Raw genomic sequence first — 24,117 nt, 5'->3', positions numbered from 1 at the left:
GGAGACCGGCGGAGGAACTGGACCCCATCTCCTTGTAAGCCCCCGCCTGAGCTCAGACCGTGGCCTGGGAGGGCAGTGGACAACGGCCCAGTCCTGGGCCCTGCACCTGCGCAGGGACCCGGATGGAGCTCCTGGCTCCTGGCTCCGGCCATTGCGGCCATCTGGGGAGTGACCCAGCGAATGGAAGACCTACCCCTCCCCGAGTTCTGTGACTCTTGGCCCTGTACGGCCCCGGCCCCGACCCGACCCCCAGCTCCCGGCCCCAGGCCCCAGTCCTAGGCCCCAGCCTCCGCCCTGGCCCCCAGCCTCCAGCCCCGGCCCCCGGCCCCCAGGGCTCTCCATCCCCGGGAGATGCAGGCCACGTTGTCTCTGGCACCCATGGCCCCCCCGGCCGGGTCCTGCCTCGGGTCCGAGCCTCCTCTGGGTGCCCCACCCCCTCCTCGGGTGCACCTGCCCGCGGGGACAACAGCGCGGACCTCGATCCTGGGGGTTGGGGGCCCCAGACTCTCACAAGCTCCAGCCTCAGCCGTCAGCGAGCGGAGCTCAAAATCGCAGCAGCAGGGGAGCCGCAGCCGGCTTCACCACGCGCACCACGGTGATGCCGGTAAGATGCCGCGTCTCCCCCTCTGGGACATAAGCAACCTCCGACAGGTCGGCTGCAGCCCTTGATGAAACGGGGGGGGGGGGGGGGGGGGTCCGAGGGCCGGGGCCTAACTTGTTGAACATCAACATGGAGCTGACAGCAGGGGGCGCTGCCGGCTCCAGGGCGTTCAGGGCAGTGACCCCTCTGGATTCCGAGAGGGCTTCAGGCCCAGCGTCCACTTTCTGCAGCTTTCCCTGGACATCAGAAGCCGCCCGAGACAGATGGCGCCCCCAAGGCCTCGCCACGGAGAACGGACCAAGACTCGTGGGACCTGGATCCTGGCCCGCCGGCACGGGCCACGCGCGCCCCCTGGCGGCGGGGCAACTGCTGGCGGACGCCGCGGGACCGAAAGTGCTTTGAAGTCGCGGCAGCCATCTTTGATCCGGGCAGCGGCCATCTTGGTAAAGGCAAGGGTCTAGGCGGCGACGTCCGTTCGCCTGTCTGTTCCTCCACTCTATGGCGGGGGCGACAAGAATGAACGCGCCTGAAATACGTGCTTTTTAAAGAAAAAAAAAGAAATGGCTGCCGGCTTCTGGTTCTGTCCGCGGCCGCCACCCCACCCCGCCCGCCGCCGGCATTCCCTTTACCAAGATGGCGCCCGTGGTGACGCCATGAGCCTGCGCCGCCGGGACCTCACTGCGCAGTCCCCGCGGTGACGTCACGGAGACGCGACCGGGCCGGCGCCGGGGGAAGGAGGTAGGGGCGGCCGCGGGGCGGGCGGTGCCGGGGGTGGGGGCGCCGGGCCCCTCGGCTGCGCGCGAAGCCCCCGGCCCAGGGCAGCGGGCTCGGGGCCGGGCGAGCCGCGGGGGGACGGCCCTGCAGGCTTTTCGCAGGAGGCGGCGTCCGAGGGGCGGGCCGCCGGGTCCGAGCCGCCCCGGGACCCCCAGTGCGGCCTTGGCCGCGTCCGATCCACCGCGGACCCCGACCCCGACCCCGACCCCGGACCCGGACCCGGACCCGCCCTCCCACAGTCGCGCCTGCGCGCTGGGCGCCCCCCGACCCCGCTCGTCACCGACCAGACTGCCCGGCGCCCGAGTGGACACTGGGGTCCCGGGGTCGCGGAGCCCCCCCTCCCCGCCGCCTGCGCCCTGGTGCCCGGCGCGTGTTTGTTGAGTGACTGCGCGTGCGGACGTCCCCACCCCGCCGGGGCCGCGCGGTTTTGGAACCTGGGTTCGCTTTCCGGAGGTCAGGGAGGTTCCTGGTGGGATCCCGGCCGGGCTGCGAGGTCAGGCGGCCCCCGCAGGAGCCTGGGGTCCGGGAGAGCCCGGGGGCGAGTCCGGGAAGGGTTCCCGGAGGCGGTGACGCCGGAGCTGGCTGGGGGAGGCTGAGGCGGGCGTTCGGCACCGCCGTCCATGGCCCCCCTACCTCCAGCCGCGCCCACCTCTCCCGTGTTTGCTGCCCACCCGCAGTCCAGTGGGGACGGGGCTGGACTCGGCCCAGGGACCCTGCTCATCGCTGCTGGTGCCCCAGGGCCTTTGCACGGCCCATTTCCCGCCCAGAGCCCGCCTCTCCGGGGAGGCAGGAGCTGAGGTTGGGAGTTGCAGGGGGGCCTGGAGCCGGGAGACCCCCGCCCTCACGGCCGCGCCCCGCAGGCGGCCCAGGGATGCCCAAGAAGTTCCAGGGCGAGAACACCAAGTCGGCGGCGGCCCGGGCGCGCAGGGCGGAGGCCAAGGCGGCGGCGGACGCCAAGAGGCAGCAGGAGCTGGAAGATGCCTACTGGAAGGACGAGGACAAGCACGTGATGCGGAAGGAGCAGCGCAAGGTGGGCGGGGGCACCCGGAGGGTGGGGGTGGGCCGGGCCAGGGGCGGGGGAGACCAGGGCCGAGGGCTGGGAGGCGCCGGGGGCCGGGGGCAGTGCAGAGCCCCCGGAGGGGTGGACATCGGGGACACCCGGACCGTCACCTCCGTCGAGGGGCTCCCTGCAGTGGGTGGGCCCCGGAGCCAGGCCCAGCCCCCCGACCCCAGCCCGGGCGCCCCTGTTCCCGCCTCCGCCCAGCAGGTGGCGCCCGAGGCACGTCCTGGCTGCGCTCCTGGTCGGGTGCACCTGCTCCGAGGTCCAGCCCCGGGCAGCGGCGCCTAAGCGGAGCCGGCTCTTCCTCTGCAGGGCGTTCCCCGCCTGGTTTTATGGCTTTTCCAAAATTTATTTTCATTTCATTTGAGAGAGGGAGAGAGAGAGCTTTTCTGTCCACTGATTCCCTCCCCAAATGGCTGCTGGGGCAGGCGCTCCGAAACCAGGAGCCAGGAGCTCCATCTGGGTCTCCCACTTGGGCCATCTTCTGCTGCCTTCCCAGGCCACAGCAGAGAGCTGGATTGGAAGAGGAGCAGCCGGAACTCTAACCGGCACCCATATGGGATGCTCTCTCTGGGGAATCCGTGCCTTCCCATGCTGCACCTGGGTGCCCCGCGCTGGCGGGGCCGGAACACTGCCGACCCCGACCCCGACCTTCGCGGGCTCGCTGTGTCCCTGCTCAGCACCGCGGCCTGGGAGGCTGCAGCCGGCGCAGGCCCTGGGCCCCCCACACCGCAGAGCCTGGGCGCCGCCCCTGCTGTGGCCAGGGAGAGCCGAGCGTGGGGCCGCTGCACCTGCGCTGGAGACCCGGATGGAGCGCCAGGCTCAGTCCTGGCATGTACGGGCGAGGCGGCAGTGACACGGTGTCTGTCTGTTTAGACTGGCGGGTTACCCAGCTGGGCCTGGGCTCGGCTCTGGGCTCTCCTGCTTCGGTCCCCGCGAGCTCGCCTCCACACCCCCAACCCGGGGCGACCCCGGCGACCCCACCCCGCTCCAGGGGCCGGCACTGGAGGAAGGGGGCACCCGGCCGGGTCCCGCCCCCGCCCTTCCTCCATCCCCGCCGCTGCCGCGCGCCCTGCAGGCGCCAGGTGTGCCGGGCCCAGCCCAGGAACCACCCCAAGGCTGGGCCAGGGGTCTTGCGGGTGCGGGAGGAGCCCGTGCAGGGGGAGGGCGGCCCGGGGCAGGCACGCTGGGGGCTGACTGTGTCCGGGGCCGACCCTGACCGGCGCTGACCCCGCCCCGTGCCCGTCCCACGTCTGTGGCTGACCCCGCCCCGCAGGAGGACCGGGAGCGGCGGCGCCTGGAGCAGCAGCAGCGGCGCAAGGAGGCGCAGCGGCTGCTGGAGGAGGAGGACTCCCGGCTCCCGGGCGGCCGGGCCCCGCGCGCCGCGCCCGCCAAGCCCACGCGCGCGCAGATCGAGGACGCGCTGCGCCGCGAGGCCGCGGAGCCAGGTGGGGGCGGGCCGCAGGGAGGGCGGGGGCGGGGCCGGCCCCGGAGCCCCGCCCTGACGCCCCTGCCTTGCCCCGCCCCCGGCAGCTGAGAAAGCGCGGAGCCACCTGGAGCTGCCGCTGGAGGAGAACGCGAACCGGCGCGTGCCCGAGGAGGGCAGCGTGGACGCGCGCACCGTGGAGGACGCCATCGCGGCGCTCAGGTGGGGGCGGGGCCGCGGGGCGGGGCCTCGGCCGCCGGCGGTGATAGGCCGGGGCTGAGTAGGGGGCGTGGCGTCGGGCGGGCCGGGGCCGGGGCGGGGCCTCGGCCGCCAGCGGTGATAGGCCGGGGCTGGAGGGGCTGAGTAGGGGGCGTGGCGTCGGGCGGGCCGGGGCCGGGGCGGGGCCTCGGCCGCCAGCGGTGATAGGCCGGGGCTGGAGGGGCTGAGTAGGGGGCGTGGCGTCGGGCGGGCCTGGGCCGGGGCGGGGCCTCGGCCGCCAGCGGTGATAGGCCGGGGCTGGAGGGGCTGAGTAGGGGGCGTGGCGTCGGGCGGGCCTGGGCCGGGGCGGGGTGAGCCCTAGCCTGCCGCCCTGTGCCCGCAGCGTGCTGGACGAGGCGGACCGGCACCCCGAGCGCCGCATGCGCGCCGCCTACACGGCCTTCGAGGAGGCGCAGCTGCCGCGGCTGAAGCAGGAGCGACCGAACCTGCGGCTGTCGCAGCTCCGGCAGCTGCTCAAGAAGGAGTGGCTGCGCGCGCCCGAGAACCCGCTGAACCGGCGCGCGGCGGCCTACAACGCCCCCAAGTGAGGGGGGCACAGTCCCTCCCCCCGGACCCGCCCGCCCCCAGCGCCTGCGTGCGCAGACCCAATAAAGCGGTCGGCCAGGCCGGGGGGGCCCTTGTGACTTGTCCCTGCGTGGGCCCCGGGCGCGGGGAGGGGCCGCACACCTGCGAGGGGGCGTGGTGCCATCACAGCCCTCACCCCGGGACCCTCCCGCCCCCAGCGCCTGCGTGCGCAGACCCCAATAAAGCAGTGAGCCAGGCCCAGAGGCCCGCGTGACCTGTCCCTGCGTGGGCGAGGCCCTGCCAGCGTCTGTCCAGGGAGACCCGCGTGGCTGTCCCCTCTCCCCCAAGGAGGAGTCCGATGCCGGCCTGGGGGAGGCCTGGGGCTGGAGCGTGGGGGTGCGGAGGGCGCGGCCCTACGGGGACCCGAGGACTCTGTGACCGGGAAACCGAGGCACGAGGCGTGGAGCTGATGGGCCCGCCAGGACCCCAGCTGGGCCCCACCCGCACCCACAGCCCTGGCCTGTGGCAGCCCCCAGCCTCTGCCAGGCGGTGCAGGTCCCCAGCCCCGGGCGTCTGCGGCCCTGCCCAGAGGTGGGGGTCTCTACCTGGTGAGGGCCTGCAGAGACAGCAGGCGCTCCTGCAGAGGCCTGGCTGGGACCCCTCCCTGTTTGTTGGGCGGGGTCGCAGGACAACCCCAGGGGCGTAAAAACCCCAGCACGTGGCAGAGTCGCCTTGGTGTGAACCCCGCCCAAGTCTGCCCTGGGTAGGTTCCCCCCAGAGGTTGGGGCTGCGGGACCGCGCCAAGAGCTCTACAGGGGGCGCTCGCGCTGCGTGCCAGGCCCGCGGTGCCGGGACCCAGAGCTGGAGCAGCTGCAGGCCGGGGTTCGAGTCCCGCTTCTGCCTGCTCAGACTCGAGGGCGACGGCCTCCGGACGGGCCCCAGCTTCCTGCTCCGTAAAACAGAACTGAGAACGAGACTTGGTGCTGCGGTGTCCCGGGAGCCCGGCGGGCGGTCGCGGACGGGGTACGGCCCTGACCTCGGTGACCAGCCCCGGGGGAGGGGCTGCCTGGACCCCCGCACGCGGGAGCTCCGGCCAGGAGCAGCGTCTCCGCGCAGCGCTAATCTGGGCCATCAGACAAAAGCAGCGGTGGCGCCGGGTCTGCGGGAAACCCCCGCGTGCTTCCGCCCCGCGGGAATCCACGCCCGCGCATGCGCGCTGGCGGCAGGGAATCCCCGGCTCCGCCGCGGGAAGGGAGTTCCGCGCGCTCCCAGCGCGCGTTGCCAGGACGACCGGGCGGGACCGCCGGGCGCCCACTGCGGCTGCGTGGTCGCGCCGGGGGCGGAGCCTGGCGCCGGGGCTTCCCTGTCGCGGCCGCCCGGGCAGGGAAGCCACACGCAGGGCGCATGCGCCGAGCGCGCCCCGGGGGGCCGGGGAATCCTCTGCGCCGCAGTGCGCACTGGGGGCGGGGCGGGAAAACCGGCTTAAACCGGCGCGGGGTCTCCCCGAGATTCCCGCCCCCGCCGTCTCCTTGGCAACCGGGCGCGCGGGCCTCAGTGCGGGGGCGGCGGGGAAGCCGGGCGGCTGTGCGCGTGCGCGGGGGCTTCCCGCGTGCTGGGTGCGGGGCGGGGGGCGGGGGCGCCTGGAGCCTCCGCGTCTCCTCCAGCAAACGGCTCGGCCTATGGGGTGGGGGCTGCCAGCCCAGTCTCCCGGTTTGAGGAGGACGTTTTAGTAAGACATCACCGGCGGGGGACGGGGGCGTCCAGGGCACGAAGTCCGCTTCCCGCTAGGGCCTGGCCCGCCCTGGGGTCCGATGTCCCCCCGCCCGCGCTGTCCCCTCGTCCACGCCCCCCCCCCGAGCGCCCTCCCACCCGGGGCGTCCCCGCACTTCTCCCTGAAACCCCAAAGGCACCTCTGGGCGAGCGGCGCCCCGCGCGCACCTCCGCGCCCTGCAGAAGCCGCACCCCGCCGGGCTGTCCGGGATCCTGAGCGCCCCGCGCCTAGTAGGTGCTCAGCACCTCACGGAGCCGGCTCTCGCCGCGCGGGGACCCTGGGGTGCGGGAGGGCGTGGGGGCCCCTCTGTCTCTTGTTCCTCTTTATCCTCATGGTTGGAACAAGTGGGAGATAATAAAACGTTAACGCAAAGCTCATGGAAACCACGGGGAAATGAGCCCCAAAGGGCACACGAGGCCTCGCCGCCGTCCGCGGCTGGACACCCCGCGCACCTGCCGCAGCAGGGGACCCCGCCTCGACATGACCCGGGGGCTCTCCTGGCCTGCCTGTGGCTGGTCTGCAGCTCCTCCCAGGGCTTGTGGGGCGGGGGAGCCCCTGGGAGTGGGTGGTGGGGGTGCCGGGTCCCCGGCCCCTCATTCTGGGTGGGGCAGGAGGTGCTGGAGCTGAGCCGGGCAAGGCCGCAGGAGGTGACCTTGGACACTGCTCCTGGGGACGCTGGGCCCTGGGGTGGGGGAGCCAGGGTGGGAACAGCAGAGGCGGCGGCTCAGAGTCTGGGAGAGGCTGGGTGTGCCGGGGAGGCCGTGCCGGGTCGGGGGTCGGGGCTGGGTGTGCCAGGGAGGCCGTGCCGGGTCGGGGGTCGGGGCTGGGTGTGCCAGGGAGGCCGTGCCGGGTTGGGGGTCGGGGCTGGGTGTGCCAGGGAGGCCGCTGGGGGCTCAGAGGCTGGGAGGGGCTGGGTGTGCCCAGGGAGGCCGCTGGGGGCTCAGAGGCTGGGAGGGGCTGGGTGTGCCAGGGAGGCCACTGGGGGCTCAGAGGCTGGGAGGGGCTGGGTGTGCCCAGGAGGGCCCTGCGGGGTCGGGGCTGGGTGAGCACAGGGAGCCTGCGCGGGTCAGGGTCGGGGCTGGGAGGCGCTGGGTGTGCCAAGGGGCCTGCGTGGTGTCGAGGGTCGGGGCTGGGTGTGCCCAGGGAGCCCGCGCGGGGTGGGCGGGGCTGCGGGACGGGCCCGGCGCAGTCCCTGGGGTGAGGACACCATCCGTGGGTGCAGAGGCGGCTCGGGCCAGGAGGCGCTGCGGCACTGGGGGGCGCGGGGTCAGAGGCTCCGCAGGACCAGCCGAGGGGCAGGGGGAGCCCCGGGTCCGGCCGCTACGGGCCTCCACGACGCAGACGCGGAAGCCTCAGCTCCGGCCCCCAACCCAGCTCCCAGCCCCTTTGTTCGCCCCCGGGTTTCACACACGGTCACGGTCGGACTGGCCGCCCGCTCTGAGCGTCTCTCTCTCTCTCTCTCTCTCTCTCTCTCTCACACACACACACACACACACACACACACGCACGCACACACACAATGGGCGGGGGGTGCGCTCGCTCCCGGCCTCCCCCCGCCCGCCGCCTCCCCCAGCCCCACCCGCGCCGCGGAATCCCGGCCCCCGCGTTTGCCGAGCGGCGCGCGAGGCCCCGGGCTGGGGGACTGGGGAGGGGGAGCGCTATTTTTAGAATCTCTGGGAGGAGGAGGGGGGTGGGCAGAAAACCCACGATGACGGCTGCGGGCGGCCCCGCTTCCAGGAGGGAATCCCCCGGCCCCGGACTGCCGCAGAAGGTGGGTGGGCGCGCCGCGCTCTTGGGGGAGGGGCGGCCCGAGCAGGAGCCCGTGGCCGGGCTGAGACGCCCGGAGGAGGAAGGGGCGCGGTCCATTCGCTGGAGAGAAACTGAGGCTCGGCCCAGGGGGCTTGCGCGCGGCCAAGGTCACCGCCATGAGCGGGGCGGGGGTGGTTCCCCTGCGCATCCCCCAGGGCCCGCACCCGGGAGCCCGCGCGGTTCCCGTCTGGCCGTGACCTTCGCGGCTCGGGGGTCCGCCGCGCGGGGGGAGGAGGGTCCCCGCCGCCTCACGGTGGAAGCAGAAGTTTCCTGGGGTCTGCGCGCCGGCCTTGCCGGAAGCTGGCGGCCAAGGCGGCCACCCGAGCCTGCGGGGACCCCCCCCCCACGACCTCCCAGCTCCCAAGGCCAGCGCGAGGTGAGGGGGGCGTCATTGTTCGGTTCTGGGCGGGTTCTTCCCTGGGGACCGGGGAGGGGGGCGGGGGCATCCGGACCGAGCAGGGCAGTGGTGAGCTGTGTCCCTGGGGCGCTGGGCCCCGGCCAGGGGTCCCGCCTCGCCTGGGCCTCAGTTTGCCCGGCTGTGAAGTGACCGCCCGCGGTCTTCGAGCGATCGCCGGGGTGGGGGGAGTGGGCTCGGGCGAGACCCGGCCGGGGGTTCCCTGCCCCTGGCGGCTCCGGGCGCTGCGTGCGGGGCAGGGGGCTCGCGCCGGGGCCGCCCCCTCCCTCCCCCACTCCCTCGCTGGCACGCGCGCCCCCTGCTCCGGGTCGGCGCCCCCTCCCCGGGCGGCGGGGCGGGGCCCGGGGCGGCGGGGCGGGGGTCAGCTCTGCGGCGGCGCGCGCACACCCTCCCGCCTCGCACGCCCTTGCCCGGCGGTGCACTGGGCTCGGTGCGCGCGGGCCAGGCGCGGGGGGCCTCCCGCGGCTACGGAGACCGGTGAGTGTGGGCCGGCGCGGGGGTCCCTTCGGCTCGGCTGCGCGGGGCCGTCCGAAGGGGAGCTGCGGGCAGCGGGAGCGTCCCCCGGGGCTTTGTGTGTGCGCGCGTGTGTGTGCGTGAGTGCGCGTGAGCGTGTGTTTTCTTTTTTCTCCAAGGCCTAGCCCCGGGGTCTCTGCTACAGACCCCAGCCCCCCCCTGTACCCCGCAAAGGAGGGCGGGGCTCCTGGGTCTGGGGCCGCGTGGACCCCGCTTCCAGGGAAGAACCCCGGGCCCCCAGGCCGGCGCCTTCCTCAGCTGCCCCCGACCCAGCACGGGAGCCCCGCACCCGCCGCCTCCCGCGCACTGGAGCCCCCGCCCCGCGCTGGCCCGGGAGGCCAGAGACGGTGACCACTCGCCCAAGGTCACCCAGCTGGCCAGGCACCCACAAAGCCCAAGGCCCCTGCTGCACGGGCTGCTCTGGGGGTCTCTGCTCCCTGCGCTTAACTCCGAGAGGGGGGAGCAGGGCTCCGGCCGGGGTGGGGGGATCCTCCTGGAACTGGGAGGGCGGGAAAGCCCTGACTCCAAGTTGCGCCGTCAGCCCTGTTCAGACCCTCACCCTCCTGCAAGCGCCTCCCTCCTCCCCTCCCACCACCACGACCCCCCACCCCCACCCCACGAGGCCCGCAGGGGCTTCTTTGAGTAGGAGCCCTCGCCCGCCTGGTTCCAGGCACCTGGCACCGCCTCTCCGGCCCCGATTTCAGGCCGCCTCCTCCAGGCAGGACTTGTGGGTTTTGTCCTCCTGGGGGAACCCAAGCCAGCCCCTCGCCCCGCTGTCGCGGAGAGGGCGGTGGAGGGGCCCCGAGGAGGGGAGGGGTCCTGGGGTGCGGGAGGGGCGGCAGGTCTGTGGGCTCCTCCCGGTGCTCCCGGGCCTGCGCCCCGCCTCCTGCCCACCCTGTCCCTTTCTGTCCAGGTCGCCAGGACGAGGGCCCCGCGGCTGCGGCCCCTGGCAGCCCGGCGGTGACCCGGCCCACAGCAGCGGCTTGGCCAGGAGACCCCTGCACCTCGGGGTGAGTCGTTCCCAGGCTCCCATCAGCTCTGGGTGGCGGGGCAGTGGCAGAAGTCGGGGAGTCGGCGAAGGTGCTGCCGGGCTGGGGCGTCTCAGCCCGCGACGCCGCTCGGAGGCTGTGGGAGCCCCCACCCATGGCGCACAGGCAGAGTGGGGCAGGGCCTTGACCCCCCCCCCCAAGCCTCCAAGTCCCGGCTCCTTGGGGGGAGAAGGCTGCGCTGAGCGAAATCCACTGGCATCTTTCCCCTGTGAACCCAGATGTCCGTGGTCAGCAGTGAGAGGTGGCGGGCATAGCATAGCCGGCAGTGGGGACAGCGTGTGCAAAGGCCCTGGGGCAGGAGCGACCTCGGTGGGAGGAGCTGTGGCTGGTGCAGGCTGAGCGAGACTGGGGGAGCGATGGGGGGGAGAAGCCAGGACCTCACGGCCCAGGCGGCCTGGGGTGGGGGTGGGCGGGGAGGGCAGGGGTGATAGAGGGAGAGGCCGGAGTGGAGGCTGCAATGGTGCTGGGACGGGCCGCGGCCTGGGCTGAGGGAGTGGGCAGGGCTGCGCCAGGAGCCAGGCCCAGGGAGGCCGGGAGCGGCTGCGGACAGGCACGTATTGAGCACCTGCTGTATGCCTGGCGCTGTCGCTGGGGCCCGGGTCGCAAGTCTTCAGGGCCACTGGGAAGGGTCCTCCCGGCCTCACTATGCCTGCCCCCTCACCCTGGTGCCTGCCTGCTCCATCCGGGTCTTCCGCATGGGCGGCGGGGGCCCTGGCCGCTGCTGCCCGGGGTGCGCATGCGTGGGGCGCGGGGGTCTGGAGCGGCGGGGGCAGGGGTCTGCACCTAGGGCCCGCCCCGCCCCCTGCTCCTTTACCCGCGTGGCAAAGGCTGCAAATGGGATCGGCCCCGAGTCCTGGGGCGACCGGAAGTCGGCACGGCCGCCGCAGGATGAGGGGGTCGCACCAGGGGTCCCACGCGTGGGCACGGACCGAGGGGCCTGGGAGCTCTCTGCCTGTGTTTCCTGGGCGGCCGCCGAGGCCCCGCCCCTGCCCCCCCCCCCCACAGTTCATAGCTGCTGCCTCTGGCCTACAACCTTGAGGGCTTTGTCTCCACGCCGTATACATGAGGTGCTCCATAAATGCTGCGAGAATGACTCCCAGGCCCCTGCCCTTTCCAGGAGCCCGGGGTAGGGGGGCTTGCTCCCTGCTGGCGGACCCCTACCCCCTTGGCCTCCCGCGGCTCCCTCCAACACACCCTCCTGAATCCTACCCCAGGGCCTTTGCGTGTGCACACAGCCCGCCCCCACCGCCTTCCCGGCAGCCTCTGCGTGCCCAGCGCGGAGCTCACCGAAGGGGCCAGGTGGTCGGTGAGCCAGACAGGGGTGAGCGCAGCCCTCACGGCCCTGGGGCCTGGGAGTCCCCGCCACCCCCACACGGATCCCGGGGGGTCCAGCCAGGGCGGGGAGAGGGTGAGAGGCCAGATCTTGGATGGGCAGCTGCGCTGTGCAGGGGATGGGGCTTGCGTTGGCCCGCCCCCGCTGTGCCCCTGCGGTTCCTGGGGTCGCCCCCTGCCCCGAGCAGGCCCCCTGTGTCCAGGCGTCTGTTCCCCGGCCACCCTCGGGTGGCCCGGCCTGGCGGGCACAGGTGGACGAGGGTCGCGCTCCCCAGGGGCAGGAAGTTGGGGTCCCGTCGGATGCCCGGCGCGGCCTCTGCAGCCCCTGCCCCGGCAGCCGGGCCTTGCTCATTCATTCATTCATTCCAGCTGAGCGCCCGGGAACACCGGGCCGACCAGGGGTCCCTAAGCAGGGGACAGGGACACACACAGAGGGGGACGGGAGGGGGGGCTCTGCCTCCAGGTCCCCCAGCTCCCCCCACCATTGTCCAGGAACGAGTGAGCTGTCCCAGGCCCTCCTGGGTGCGGGGGGGGGAGGGAGCCCTGTCTCGGGGACCCCCGCCCCCAGGGCTCCTGCTGGCCGCCAGCTGGGGCGCAGGTGTCAGGGGCTCTATGGGAGCAGGCCCGTCCCCAGCAGACCCCCCCCCAGTGTCCCCCACACGCGGCTCCAGGCCCCGCCCCCAGGCAGACGTCCCGCGCCCCCACAAGGCGCAAACAGCACGTGACGGCTTCTGGGTCACCGGGTCACTTGGCGAAGGCGTCCCCTGTGCCCCCAAAGGTTCACAGGCGGCTGGAGGCTGCGGACCCCATTTTGGGGAGGGGGTGACTGCCAGGGCCCGAGGGCGTTAGGCCAAGGGCCCCTCTGCCTCGCGGGGGTGAGAGGCCGACTTGGAAGATCCGCGGCGCGCTGGCGGGGGTGCAGGGGGCGCCCGGGAACGCGGGATCTTTAAATAGGGGCGGGGCTTGCGGGGTCGTCGGGGGCGGGGCCACCAGGGCCGGGCCAATCGGCGGCGCCGCTCGCGTCGCACCGCCCCCTCCTCTCCCAGCTGGGGCGGGCGCTCGCCCCCCGGCCGGGCCCGTGCTCTGGGCGGCGGGGAATGCGCCCGCTGCCGCCGCCCCCGGCCCCGCCGCCCCCGGGCCCCGCGCCCTCCCGCTGCCGCCCGCACCGGCCGCGGCCCCGGCCCCGGCCCCGGCCCCGGCCGGCTCCTGCGGGTCCGCGGCCGCGCGGGACCCTCTCGCCGCCAGCCGCGTGCGCCCGCCGCGGTCCGCAGCAGGTACGGGGCGCGGGGAGTCAGAGGGGCCGGGGTCTGCCTCTCTGGGGCGCCCGACGCGGCGGGGGGCGCTTCCTGGAGGCGGCCGCGAGGTGGGTCCGGGGCCAGGACGGAGAGTCGGTGGGGTCCGGGGACGCGGAGCCGGGAACGAGCGTGCGCGCAGCGCCCGAGTGAGTGAAGACTTGGGGCGCGATCTCTGGCGGGGTGGGGGCAGCGCTGTGAGCCCCAAACTCCACAGATGCGGCTGGAGGTGGGGGAGGCTTGGGGATGGGAGGTGGGGCTTCCACTCCCCTGACTCCCGGGCCAGCGCTCGAGCAGGTCCCCCACCTGCTGTGCCCCCGACCAGCCCAGGGTGTCCTGGGCTGAGGGGCGGTGGCGCTGAGCCACGCGTGCCTGGGGCGGAGATGAGGATGGGCCACGGAGCCTGGGCACGTAGCGTGTCGGGGGGCCTCGGGGATGGTGCTGGCCCCTGCCCTGAAGGCCCTCTGGGCCTGGACGCTCCTGCTCTGTCCGGGGGTCGGGGCGGGGGGAGGTTCTGTCCCGGCTGGGTCCGCCTCTGACACCTGCGCTGGGTCTCAGCCGGGAGGACCCGGTAAAGTCGCAGCCCAGAAAGGGGCGGGGACTTCTGGGACCCTGTAGGGGCACCTGCAGCTCCTCTGTCACTTTGCCCCCCCCCCCATGGTCTGCACAAGGGTCCCCTGGGGGCGGTACTGGTGCGGAAAGTCCTGGCCAGGGTGCCCTAGGGCAGCTCGCGGAGGCGGCCACTAGGAGCGCCCGCGGGGCAGGTGCACACCACACTGAGTGGCCCAGGTTCAAGTCCCAGCGCCGGCTCCTGTCTCCAGCATCCCGCAGGTACACAGCCTGGGAGGCGGGGCTGATGGCGCAGCTGGTGGTGCACCTGCCTGTCACCCAGGTGCAAGTCCTGGGTTAGAGAGCTCCTGGCTGCGGGTATGTAGGGACTGGTGAGCCCCTGGTCTTCCAGGGGCTCAGGAAAATAGCCTTTGACGGACAGGCACAGCTCTGCCGGGGTTCCCCGGAATCCCCCAAGCACCACAGGCCCAGATGGCCGTGGGGGAAGGGAAAAGGTGTCTGGAAAGAGGAGGGGGCCTCTGGGGGGCCGCCGCCCCCTCTTGAGTTATTCAAGACTTACAGAGAGAGAGGTCGTCTGCCCGCTGGTTCGCTCCCCCAGAAGCCTGTGGCCTGCTGGGCCGGGAGCTGGGAGCTGCATCCGGGTCTCCGCCATGCTCGGGTCCCGGGGTGCGCATGCTCGCAGGAGGCCACGGCCCGGTCTGTGGCAGATGGGGGTGGGGGCGTGTTCTGAGACCCAGGAGGTCCCCCAGCCGCAGAAGGAATAATCCCTGTGCCCCCTCAGTGGCTGCAGACACACTCAGGGCACCAAGCGGCCCCGTGAAGTGTGGTGGCCAAGGCCACCCCGTCCCCAGACTCCGGAGTTCATCCTGGCGGGGTCTGGTGCCTGCAGTGGGGCTGGGGGCGTCCGCCTGTGTGCACCCCCCGTGCCTGCCGGCCTGGCCTCTCTCCAGGGGCAGGGCCGCCCCTGCCTCGCGTGCCCGGCCCACCCGTGGGACTTTCGCCCACTTCCTGGCCAGGCGCCGGGACCCCTGCTCGGGGACCCTGGGGGTGCGGGGCCTCCCTTGTCTGAGATGAGATATTGTATTGTGTTAGACGCACGTATTTGAGGCGGAGTTAGGGAGACAGACAGACAGACAGACAGACAAAACCATGAACGCATGGGTTCCCAAACGGCTGTGGCCGGGGCTCCATCCGGGTCCCCCACGTGCGCGGCGGGGGCGGGGGGTCAGCATGGTGGCCTGCTGGGGTGTGCATGCGCAGGGCGCCGGCCCAGAAGCCGAGCCGCCGGATGGTGGGGGCTGCGGGGTCCTACGTGGCGGGGCTCTGTGCGCCCTCCCCTCCCACAACCGGGCTGACACTCACGGGTCCGCCCAGGCCAGGCCAGGAGTCTCCAGGGCTCAGGCTCCACCCCGAGCCGGCACAGGTGTGCTCAGGCCCTTGGGGACGGAACCTAGGCCCAGGGGCTTGGTGGGGGCACTCAGTTGCAGGGGGCTGAACCCCCAACTCCCCAGCCCACCTACAGGTGCGTTCCGTCCCCAGAGTCCGCCGCCTGTTGGGAGGGTGCTCTGGCGGTGGGCACAGCCCGTGCAAAGGCCCAGGGGCAGGGGCTGGGCGTGCAGGGGGGAGTGGGGAGGTGGGCGCCGGCCCCTGGGCTCTCCTGGGCGTGCAGGGGGGAGCGGGGCGGTGGGCGCCGCCCCAGGGGCCTCCTGGGCGTGCAGGGGGGAGCGGGGCGGTGGGCGCGGGCCCTGGGCCTTCCTGGCTGCAGCCAGGGGTTGTGGCGGTCTTGGTCTTGGGCCGGGTCTTGTCCGCCCGCGTCCTGCACGGACCACAGCCCCGCCCCCGCGTGTCCCCGCAGGTCAGCACCGCCGTGCCGCCGCCGAGCCATGCGGGCGCCCAGGTCGCCATGAACGGCCACAGCCACAATGGCAGCGCGGGGCGGCCGCTGGGCAGCGACGCCCCGGACCCCGAGGCCGGCCGGGGGCAGCGGCAGGAGGGCGAGGCCGAGGGCGAGGGCGAGGACGAGGACGACGGCGCGCGAGCGGGGAGGCCGCCGGCCGCGGGCCACCGCCTGGGCCACCGCCGGGCGCTCTTCGAGAAGCGGAAGCGGCTGAGCGACTACGCGCTCATCTTCGGCATGTTCGGCATCGTGGCCATGGTCACCGAGACCGAGCTGTCCTGGGGCGTGTACTCCAAGGTGGGCGGGGCCGGCGGAGGGGGCGGGGCCTGGCAGGGGCCAGGGATGGCAGAGGGTGCTGCCGGCGGGGGCGTGGCTGGCGCCCCGGGAAGCCCTGATAGGCTGGGGTTGGCGGGGGTGCGGCCTGATGGGGCAGGGCCGGCAGGGGCGGGGCCAGTGATGCAGGGGCGTGGCTTGGGGCGGGGCCGGAAGGGGCTTGGCCAGGGCTCCCAGGGATGTGCCCCCGAGCACGCAGGGCGGCCCGCACCCCAGGACTGCGGGGGAGCCCCAGAGAAGGCCTGGGGTTCCTGAACCCGGCTGTAGTCCCCTCTTGCCACCCAGTGTCATGAGGACAGAGAGACGGGGAGGGCGGGGCCGGCACTGCACACGGAAGTGCTGAGCCCCAGCGAGGCCAGGCCTTGAACCCCCTGGACTTCCAGGGACAGACCAAGCCCTGTAAATTGTGGAGTGCTGTGCCTGGGTGCGTCGTGGCGCTTTCCCACCTCGCGGGCAGCCCAGGCCGGGGCGTCGCTCCCGGAACCCCGCCCGCGGGCAGCCAGGGCTCTGTGGGGGTCCAGGAGCAGAGCCGCTTGGCAGACTGCATGCCCTGGGGTCCGGGTCAGCCCTGCTCCCGGGCCGCACCGCCCCCTCCCAAGCCCCTCTCTCGGCGCAGGAGTCGCTGTATTCCTTTGCACTCAAATGCCTCATCAGCCTGTCCACCATCATCCTGCTGGGCCTGGTGGTCCTGTACCACGCGCGTGAGATCCAGGTGAGCGCCCGCCTGCCTCTGCCCCCCAGGCGCGCCGAGTCCCCCGGGGATCGTCTGCACAGCGGTGTCCGCTGATGGAGCCTGGAGGGTGGCGCCGGGGTCCTGTGCAAAGGCCCTGGGGCAGCAAGGACTGAGTATGGCGGGGTCTGGGGCGAGCGGGGAGGGTCAGCAGGGGCTCTTGTTCCTGCTGGGCTGCACCCCAACTTTTGAAAGGTGGCGGCTGCAGAGTTCTGTTTGCTGGGGGAGCAGTAGGGGGGGAGGGGGCACCAAGGCCAGGGTGGGGCTGTGAGCGCCCGGCTCAGGGCCTGGCGAGCTTGGCAGACCCAGCTGCTGACCTCTGGCCTCTGACCTGACCTTGAGGACCCCTAGGCTGGAGCTCCGCGCAGCGTCCCCTGGTGGCCCAGCATGTCCACTGCTTGGGGTAGATTTGGGGCAAGAGCGCTGGAGGCTGGGCCCCAAGGTCAAGGTCACTCCTGGGCCGGCAGGGGGGCTGCCCAGCCCCTTCCCCAGCGCCCGCTCCGTGCCCCTGCCTGCGTTCCCAGACCTGGCATGGGGGCGGGGCTAAGGCTCAGAGCCCGCCCCTTCTCCATTCCTGGTTCCCGAGGGGCTGGGGGCAAGGCCTGGCCTGGTTGGGGGCGGGGCCTGGCCGGGGAGGGGGCGGTCTGGCGGGGGTGGGCTGGGCCCTGGTAGGGCCGGGACGGGGCCAGGGGGCGTGTCCAGGACCGGCCCCGCCTCCCCGCAGCTGTTCCTCGTGGACACCGGCGCGGACGACTGGCGGCTCGCCTTGACGCGGCGGCGTGTGCTGCTCATCTCGCTGGAGCTGGCCGTGTGCGCCGTGCACCCGCCGCCCGGCCACTCCCGGCTGCGCTGGGCGGCGCGCCTGGCCCTGTCGCGCGCCGAGGCGGACGTGGACGCGCTGCTGTCCGTGCCCATGTTCCTGCGCCTCTACCTGCTGGGCCGCGTGCTGCTGCTGCACAGCAGGGCCTTCACGGACGCCTCGGGCCGCAGCCTGGGCGCGCTCGGCAAGGTCACGTTCAACGCGCGCTTCGTGCTCAAGACGCTCATGACCCTGTGCCCAGGCACCGTGCTGCTCGTGTGCAGCGTCTCGTCCTGGGTCATCGCCGCCTGGACAGTGCGCGTGTGCGAGAGGTGCGCGCAGGGTCGTCCCGCGTGCAGACAGGGCCCCGCCCCCAGGACCTCGGCCCCGCCCCCGGGACAGGGCCCCGCCCCCAGGATGGCAGACCCCCAGGGCGGCCCCGCTGTCCACTGCTGGCGCCATCGCCTCACTTGGGCTCCTGGGCGGCGGGTCCGGGGTGGGAGAGGGGCCTGGCCCTGGAGCCCAGGGTGGACGGACGCGGGTGGTCCATGCCCTGGGCGACAGCGACCCCAACACCTGATCTGCGGTGCTCCCTCTGCCCACCCTGTCTGCCCTGGCCGAGAGCTTCCTCTGCCCACCCGTTCTCCGGCCCTGTGCTGCCCTGGTGGTCCCGACCCAAACTGACCCCAGAGGGGGTCCCGAACAGCCGCATGGGGTCTCCAGGGTTGGGGGCGGAGCTCAGGGCTGCCCCGTGAGCCCTCAGCCCCCAGCCAGGGCCCTGGCCCCACCTTGGCCCGCAGTCGCGTCCCGAGACCTTGGCCCTGCGCCCTGGATGCTTAGGAAGCTCCCGGTGTGGCGCACCTGCCTCCCCTGTGGGTGCGGGTTCGAGTCCCAACTGCTGTGTTTCTGATGGCGCCCCCTTCTGATGAGCCGGGGCGGCGCAGACGGGGCTCCGGAAGCAATGGCCTGGCCTACACTGCCTCGTGCCTGGGGCTGGGCCGGCCGGAGCCCTGGTCCAGGAGCTCCATCCGGGTCTCCCCCGCGCATGCAGGGCCCAGGCACGGGGCTGCCCCTGCCGCCCCCAGGCCACAGCAGGGGGCTGGCTGGGCACCTGTGCCGGACCCGTTGGCTTCACCCAGGGCGCCCCTCCCCCAGGCAATGCTCGGACCTGGGTTGCGGACTGGCTCAGCTTTCAAGTCCTGGGGCGACCCTTGGGTCACCCTCTCCCATGCCTGGTCCCCGCCCTGAAGCCTCACCCCCACAACCTTCCCCCCCTCCCCCCGCCACTTCTGTCTGGCTGTGGGAGGGGAACAGGGGGTGGGTGCACCTGCCCTAGCCCCGCCCACCCTGGGACCTGTGCCTGCCCGAGCCCCGCCCACCCTGGGGCCTGCACCTGCCCGGGCCCTGCCTGAGGGTGTGTGATGCAGGCTGGGGGGGGTGCCCTGACCCCACCCCTCCCCTCCCCTCCTCCTCCCCGCAGGTACCACGACAAGCAGGAGGTGACCAGCAGCTTCCTGGGGGCCATGTGGCTCATCTCCATCACCTTCCTGTCCATCGGCTACGGGGACCTGGTGCCGCACACGTACTGTGGGAAGGGCGTGTGCCTGTTCACTGGCATCATGGTATGGCCCCCTGCGTGCGGCCTACTCCGCCCCGGCCCCCGCCCCCTCAGGCCGCGCTTGTTTACGGCACTGGCTGGGAGGCGGCTCCGGGGCTGTGGCGGGTGGAATCAAGGCGGGCTGCCCGGAGGCGGCGGCTCTGAGGCGGGCATTGCCGTGCGCACAGGGGGCCGGCTGCACGGCGCTCGTGGTGGCCGTGGTGGCCCGGAAGCTGGAGCTGACGAAGGCCGAGAAGCACGTGCACAACTTCATGATGGACACTCAGCTCACGAAGCGGGTACGACGGGGCGGGGCGGGGCGGGGCGCGGCTGGAGGGCTGGCGGAGCCGCCTTTCCGGGACCTTCCAGAACCTTCCAGAACCCTCGCACGCAGGTGAAGAACGCCGCCGCCAACGTGCTCAGGGAGACCTGGCTCATCTACAAGCACAGCAGGCTGGCGCGGAGGCCGGACCCTGCCCGCGTGCGCAGACACCAGCGTAAGTTCCTTCAAGCCATCCATCAGTAAGTCCGCGGCTCCCGGCCGCCTCCCTGTGGGGCGGGGCGGGGCAGGGCGGGCACAGGCCCCAGGGTGGGCGGGGCCTGGGCAGGTGCAGGGACCCAGGGTGGGCGGGGCCTTGGCAGGTGCAAGACTCAGGGTGAGCGGGCCGGGGCGGGGCGCGGCAGGACGTGGCAGACACAAGACCCAGGGTGGGCAGACGCCCCCGGGAGCCGCGACGCCGGCCTCGGACCAGAGCCGCTTCCCCTCTTCCCGTTGGCCACCCGGAAGATCACCCAGAGGGGCTCGGGCTGGCGTCCGGGTCTGGGCTCTGCTGCTGGCCGGCCCTAGCGTGACCTGAACCGGGTCCCAGGCTCAGCTGCGCCCTGGGGACCCAGGCAGGGGGCTCCCCAGGGTCCTGGGAGGCAGCCCCCGGGGCGAGGCCGGGCCGGGCGCGCTGGCTCCAGAACCGGCAAGGTCGGGACTGCTTATTTGAGATTTATTTATTTATTTATCCGAAAGAGTTGGGGGGGGGTCTTCCGTCCGCTGGCTCACCCCCAGATGGCCGCGATGGCCGGCGCTGCGCGATCCAAAGCCGGGAGCCGGGCTCCACCCGGGTCTCCCGCGGGGCCCTCACTGTGGCCTCCTCACCTCTATCGGGGGGAAGGCCCAGGGTCTGGTGGGGGGTGCAGGCTCCCAGGCGGTGTCCTGACCTGCGAGGCGGCTGTCCGGCTGGTCGGTCTCAGCACGCGGGGCCTCCCATGGGGACCACGAAAACCGGGCTGGAAATGGGTCAATTTGGGGGCAGAAGCACCTGGCGCTGCAGCTTTGTACCGGCCCCGACCCGGCGAACAGAGCAGGGGGGCACATTGCACGCAGGGAGATGGCTGCTCCCCTCCAAACCCCGCCTCCGTCTTGGCCACGCCCCCTCCATCTGCACCCCGCCCCCTCTGGCCCCACCTCTCCCTCCCCACCCCACCTCCATCTAGGCCCTGCCCCCTCTGGGTTCTATGCCCCGCCTCCCCTTGGCCCCGCCTCTGTCCAGGCCCTGTCTCTGTCTAGGCCCAGCTTGCTCCTGGGCTCCGCCTCCCCTGGGTCACACCTCCCTTTAGGCCCTGCATCCCCTGGGCCCCGCCTTTTTCTAGGCCCGTCTACCCCTGGGCTCCACCTCCCTTGGGGCTGCCGCCTGCATATGGCCTTGTGGGCGCCGGTTCAAGTCCCAGCTGCTTCACTTCAGGTCCAGCTCTCTGCTATGGCCTGGGAAAGCAGTGGAAGATGGGCCAGGTCCTTGGGCCCCTGCACCTGCATGGGAGACCTGGATGGAGCTCCTGGCTCTGGATCGGCGCAGCCCCGGCCATCGCGGCCATCTGGGGGGTGAACCAGCGGACAGAAGTGGGGCAGAGATGTCCTGAGCACTGGTTCTGGCCCCAGGAACCTGGACTCTGACCTGGGTCCGTGTGGGGGCGGGGCCCAGGGCGCTGGCAGGAGGTGGGTGCCTACTGGGATCACTGATCACTGATTGGTCTGCTCGGGACGTGACGTCACCGTGACCACGCGTGGGAGCCAGACCGGGCCCTGCTCCAGGAAACTTCTAGAAGATTCTTTGTTGGGAGCAGAAGTGGGGGTCGGGGCCCGTGGACTCCTGTGTCCCCCTGCCTGGGGGTGGTGCTCGCTCTCCCTCTTGGCCCCTGGAAGTGACCATGGTGACCCCCGCCCAGCCGGGCAGCTGGCGGGGGTCGGGCCTGGGGGTGGTGGGTGGGGGCGGGGCGCCGAGAGCTCCGGGGCCCCCACAGTCACTAATACGCTGCCTGGGCCTGGGTTCGAGTCCCATCTGCGCCGCTTCCGGTGCGACTGCTGCTGGTCACCAGGGGCAGTGGCGTCGGCACAAGGCCCGGGAGACCTGGATGCAGCTGTTCCTGGCTTCAGCCTGGCCCAGCCCGGCCACTGCCCGCATCTGGGGAGTAAACCTGCAGTGGGTGTGGGCTCTCCTCTCTGTCTCGCTCTCTCTCTTGCTCTCGCTTCTGGCCCCAACAGCTCCAGGCCTCCTCCAGTCTGTGTCCAATTCCACCCTCGATTTCTATAAAAAGATGTATTTATTTATTTGATAGACAGAGACAGAGAGAGAGGTCCTCCATCTGCTGGGTCACTCCCCAAGTGGCCAAAACAGCCAGAGCTGTGCTGATCCGGAGCCAGGAGCCAGGAACTCCATCCGGGTCACCCACGTGGGTGCAGGGGCCCAAGGACCTGGCCCATCTTCCACTGCTTTCCCAGGCCATAGCAGAGAGCTGGATCGGAAGTGGAGCAGCCGGGACGCGAACCGCGCCCCATGGGATGTGGGTGCCGCAGCGCCGGCCACCATGCCTTTCAACCCCAAGCTCCCCATGGGCCCGCGCCCAGTCCTGAGGGGAGTGGGGCTGGCTCTGCGCACCTGCTTCCGCAGGCATGGGCGGGTGGCCGATTGCGTCCACGCCGGGCCCCCGGGGGCCGTGGTGGGCAGCAGGGACGGACAGGCGGGCCGATGTCCACGCACCAAGAGTGCTGAGGCCGGGACCGAGGACCCAGGCCCGGGGCGTCCCTGAACGCTCGGCCAGGCGTCCCCCCCCCCCCCGCCCAGCCCAGCCCTGGGGGCCATGTGCGCCTGCGCGGCGGGCAGGGCGGGGCGAGCGCCCTCCACCTGCCCCGGTTCAACTTGCTTTGTGATTTTTTTTTTTCCCCCTGCTCCGCCGGGTACCAGGGCTCAGAAGTAAGTAACCGACCCTGGGGAGGCTTGGCGGGTCCCGGGGGGCTGGGGGGCGTCCAACCCCAGGCTGCAGACCCCCCCACCGTGCATGTCCTGGGGGGTGCATGAAAGCCACCCCCCCCGACTGTGCCAACCCCCCACGGTCTCCCCAGGCTGCGCAGCGTGAAGATCGAGCAGGGGAAACTGAACGCGCAGGCCACGACGCTGGCCGACCTGGCCAAGGTGAGTGGGCCGGGGCTGCGGGCGGCGGACGGGCGGCCCCCTGCGCCCCCTGTGGCCAGTCGCTGCCACACTTTTCAATGGCCAAGGCTTCTCCGTTTAAACTAACTCCTATGCAAGTCGGGAGATTTAGAGAGAGCGCACCCTTGGCGGGCTAGCGGGACGGAATTCCCAGCACGGCCTCCGCAGTGAGCCGTCTCCCGGGAAGCTGCAGCCGCCTGCGCGCGCAGTCTTAGGTCAGGCTTGGGGCCAGCACCCCGGGTTCCAGTCCCGGCGCCCAGCTCCCTGCGCGTGCACCTGGGAAAGCAGTGGGAGATGGCCCAAGTCCTGGGGCCCCGCCAGGGTGGGCTGGGCCTGACTGCGTGACGGACGGCCCAGGAGGAGGCGCGCAGGCTGTGGGCGGGGGCGCCTCCCCGCCCCCCACTCGGCTCCCCCAGAGCCGCGGGTCCCTGCGGTCCGCTCCGCGGGGCGGTGTTCGCGCGCCACCTGGTGGCCGGAGTGGCGCCGTGCACCCAGGTAGCCGGGCTGCGGGAGGCCGCGCAGGTGCGGGGCGCGCCCCCCGCCCAGTGCGGGATCCGGGTCTGTGGTCCGGTCAGCTCTCCAGGGCTCTCTGACCCCTGACCCCTCCGCCGTGGACGGGAACGCCCGCCACCCCCCCACCGGGGGCCACTCCGGCCCCATCCGCCTGCCCCGGGGCTCAGCAGCGGTCAGCGGGTGCTGCCTGCCCGCCGTTGTCCCCGCTGCCCCCGGCCTCTCTGTCCCGCAGACCCAGGGCGTCATGTTCGACCTGCTGTCCCAGCTGCACGCCCAGCACGAGGAGCTGGACGCCCGGCTGCGGGCCCTGGAGCGCCGGCTGGACGCGCTGGGCGCCTCCCTGCGGACGCTGCCCGGCCTCATCGCCCAAGCCGTGCGCCCGCTGCCCCGGCCGCGCCCCGGAGCCCGCAGCCCCCTGTGCGCGTGGCCGCCCGTGGCCGCTTCGGACTGCGGGTGACGCCCCCGCCGCCGGACACCGGAATCTTGGCCATCGTGTGGCCGCCTCCTCCACGCCGCCCCCTGGCCCGTGCAGCGGCGCCTCTTGGGGTTCAAGAAGCCGAAGCTGAGGGGCTCGGGGCCTGGCCGCGCCGCCCGGACTCTGCCCCCACCGGGCCCCTGGCGGGCGCGGGACAATGGGAGGGAGCGGGGTCCTCGTGAGTTTGAATAAAGCCGGGACCCCCAGGTCTCTGTCCTGGCCTGGCCGTCAGGGGCCGCGGGGCCGCGCGGGGGGCGCCTGACGTCATCGGAACCCGGGAGGGGGCGGGGCTGGGATTGCCGGGAGGGGCGGGGGCGCAGGATTCCCCATCTCCGGGAAGCTGGGGCCCGCGGGGAGCGCCCGGCCCAGGCTCGGGGTGCTGGAGCCGGGCGGGGGCAGGTGTGGGTGCTGGCGGAGCCCCTCCTGGGCCTGGGCGTTGTGGATCTGGCCGGGGGGGCGTGGCTTGGGAGATGGGGGTGTGGGCGGGGCTGAAGTTTGGAGGAGCTGGAAGGGGCGGGGCCGGAGGAGCCCTGGCCCCGCCCCCGGGCTGGAGGTGGGCTCGGCGGAGGACAGGGTCGCCCCAGGCGCCCCGCAGCTGCGCCCCCACCCAGCCCCCTGCTCTGCGCCCTGGGGAGGCGGCCTGGCCCAGTCCGATGGCGGAGGCGCGTAGGGAAACGCTGGAGGGCACCCGGGAGGCGGTGCGGTGGGCCGGGCGCGCTGGCTGGAGGTGCGCAGCGTGGGCGTCCACGCCATCTCCACCGACCACGCGACCCTGGGACCGACCGGAGATACCCACTCCGCCACGCAGGCCTCCCCCTGACTCAGAAAGTGCGGCGACCCCCGTCTCAGAGCAAGGGGACCCCGGGGGCGTCGCCCCGGTCACCCCGACCGCCCATGGCCCC

The 24,117-nt window shown here is 73.1% G+C and overlaps 2 protein-coding genes across 4 annotated transcripts; both read left to right on the top strand.

The window, feature by feature from the left end:
- Positions 1 to 1,292: 1,292 nt before the first annotated feature.
- On the top strand, positions 1,293 to 4,905 carry LOC133749178 (coiled-coil domain-containing protein 124-like). Of its 3 annotated transcripts, none has more exons than XM_062178375.1 (5): positions 1,293 to 1,339; positions 2,236 to 2,405; positions 3,712 to 3,883; positions 3,969 to 4,083; positions 4,463 to 4,905. In XM_062178375.1, the coding sequence occupies exons 2-5, from the start codon at positions 2,247 to 2,249 to the stop codon at positions 4,665 to 4,667; spliced, it is 651 nt and encodes a 216-aa protein (XP_062034359.1). In that variant the 5' UTR covers positions 1,293 to 1,339; positions 2,236 to 2,246; the 3' UTR covers positions 4,668 to 4,905. The 3 variants fall into 3 exon arrangements, with proteins under 3 accessions (XP_062034359.1, XP_062034360.1, XP_062034358.1); XM_062178376.1 differs by lacking the exon at positions 1,293 to 1,339 and adding an exon at positions 1,631 to 1,828; XM_062178374.1 differs by lacking the exon at positions 1,293 to 1,339 and adding an exon at positions 1,631 to 1,868.
- A 3,218-nt stretch (positions 4,906 to 8,123) lies between these two features.
- On the top strand, positions 8,124 to 23,197 carry LOC133750061 (small conductance calcium-activated potassium channel protein 1-like). Its single transcript, XM_062179446.1, has 13 exons — positions 8,124 to 8,275; positions 8,380 to 8,600; positions 10,066 to 10,162; positions 11,462 to 11,609; positions 12,580 to 12,807; positions 15,251 to 15,589; positions 16,242 to 16,337; positions 17,080 to 17,486; positions 18,635 to 18,776; positions 18,940 to 19,050; positions 19,146 to 19,273; positions 22,140 to 22,209; positions 22,973 to 23,197. Exons 1-13 carry the CDS (start codon positions 8,124 to 8,126, stop codon positions 23,195 to 23,197), a joined length of 2,364 nt encoding a protein of 787 aa, XP_062035430.1.
- The last annotated feature ends 920 nt before the right edge of the window (positions 23,198 to 24,117 follow it).

Source organism: Lepus europaeus, chromosome 20 (genome assembly GCF_033115175.1).
Source record: "Lepus europaeus isolate LE1 chromosome 20, mLepTim1.pri, whole genome shotgun sequence".
NCBI lineage: Eukaryota > Metazoa > Chordata > Mammalia > Lagomorpha > Leporidae > Lepus > Lepus europaeus.
This window is presented reverse-complemented; position numbering and strand designations above follow the sequence as displayed.

Coding starts and splice junctions, on each gene's coding strand:
- LOC133749178 (XM_062178375.1), top strand. CDS start 2,247: ATGCCCAAGAAGTTCCAGGGCGAGAACACCAAGTCGGCGGCGGCCCGG. Junction 2,406..3,711: donor TGCGGAAGGAGCAGCGCAAG/GTGGGCGGGGGC, acceptor CCCGCCCCGCAG/GAGGACCGGGAGCGGCGGCG. Junction 4,084..4,462: donor GACGCCATCGCGGCGCTCAG/GTGGGGGCGGGG, acceptor CTGTGCCCGCAG/CGTGCTGGACGAGGCGGACC.
- LOC133750061 (XM_062179446.1), top strand. CDS start 8,124: ATGACGGCTGCGGGCGGCCCCGCTTCCAGGAGGGAATCCCCCGGCCCC. Junction 17,487..18,634: donor ACAGTGCGCGTGTGCGAGAG/GTGCGCGCAGGG, acceptor TCCTCCCCGCAG/GTACCACGACAAGCAGGAGG. Junction 19,274..22,139: donor TTCCTTCAAGCCATCCATCA/GTAAGTCCGCGG, acceptor CGGTCTCCCCAG/GCTGCGCAGCGTGAAGATCG.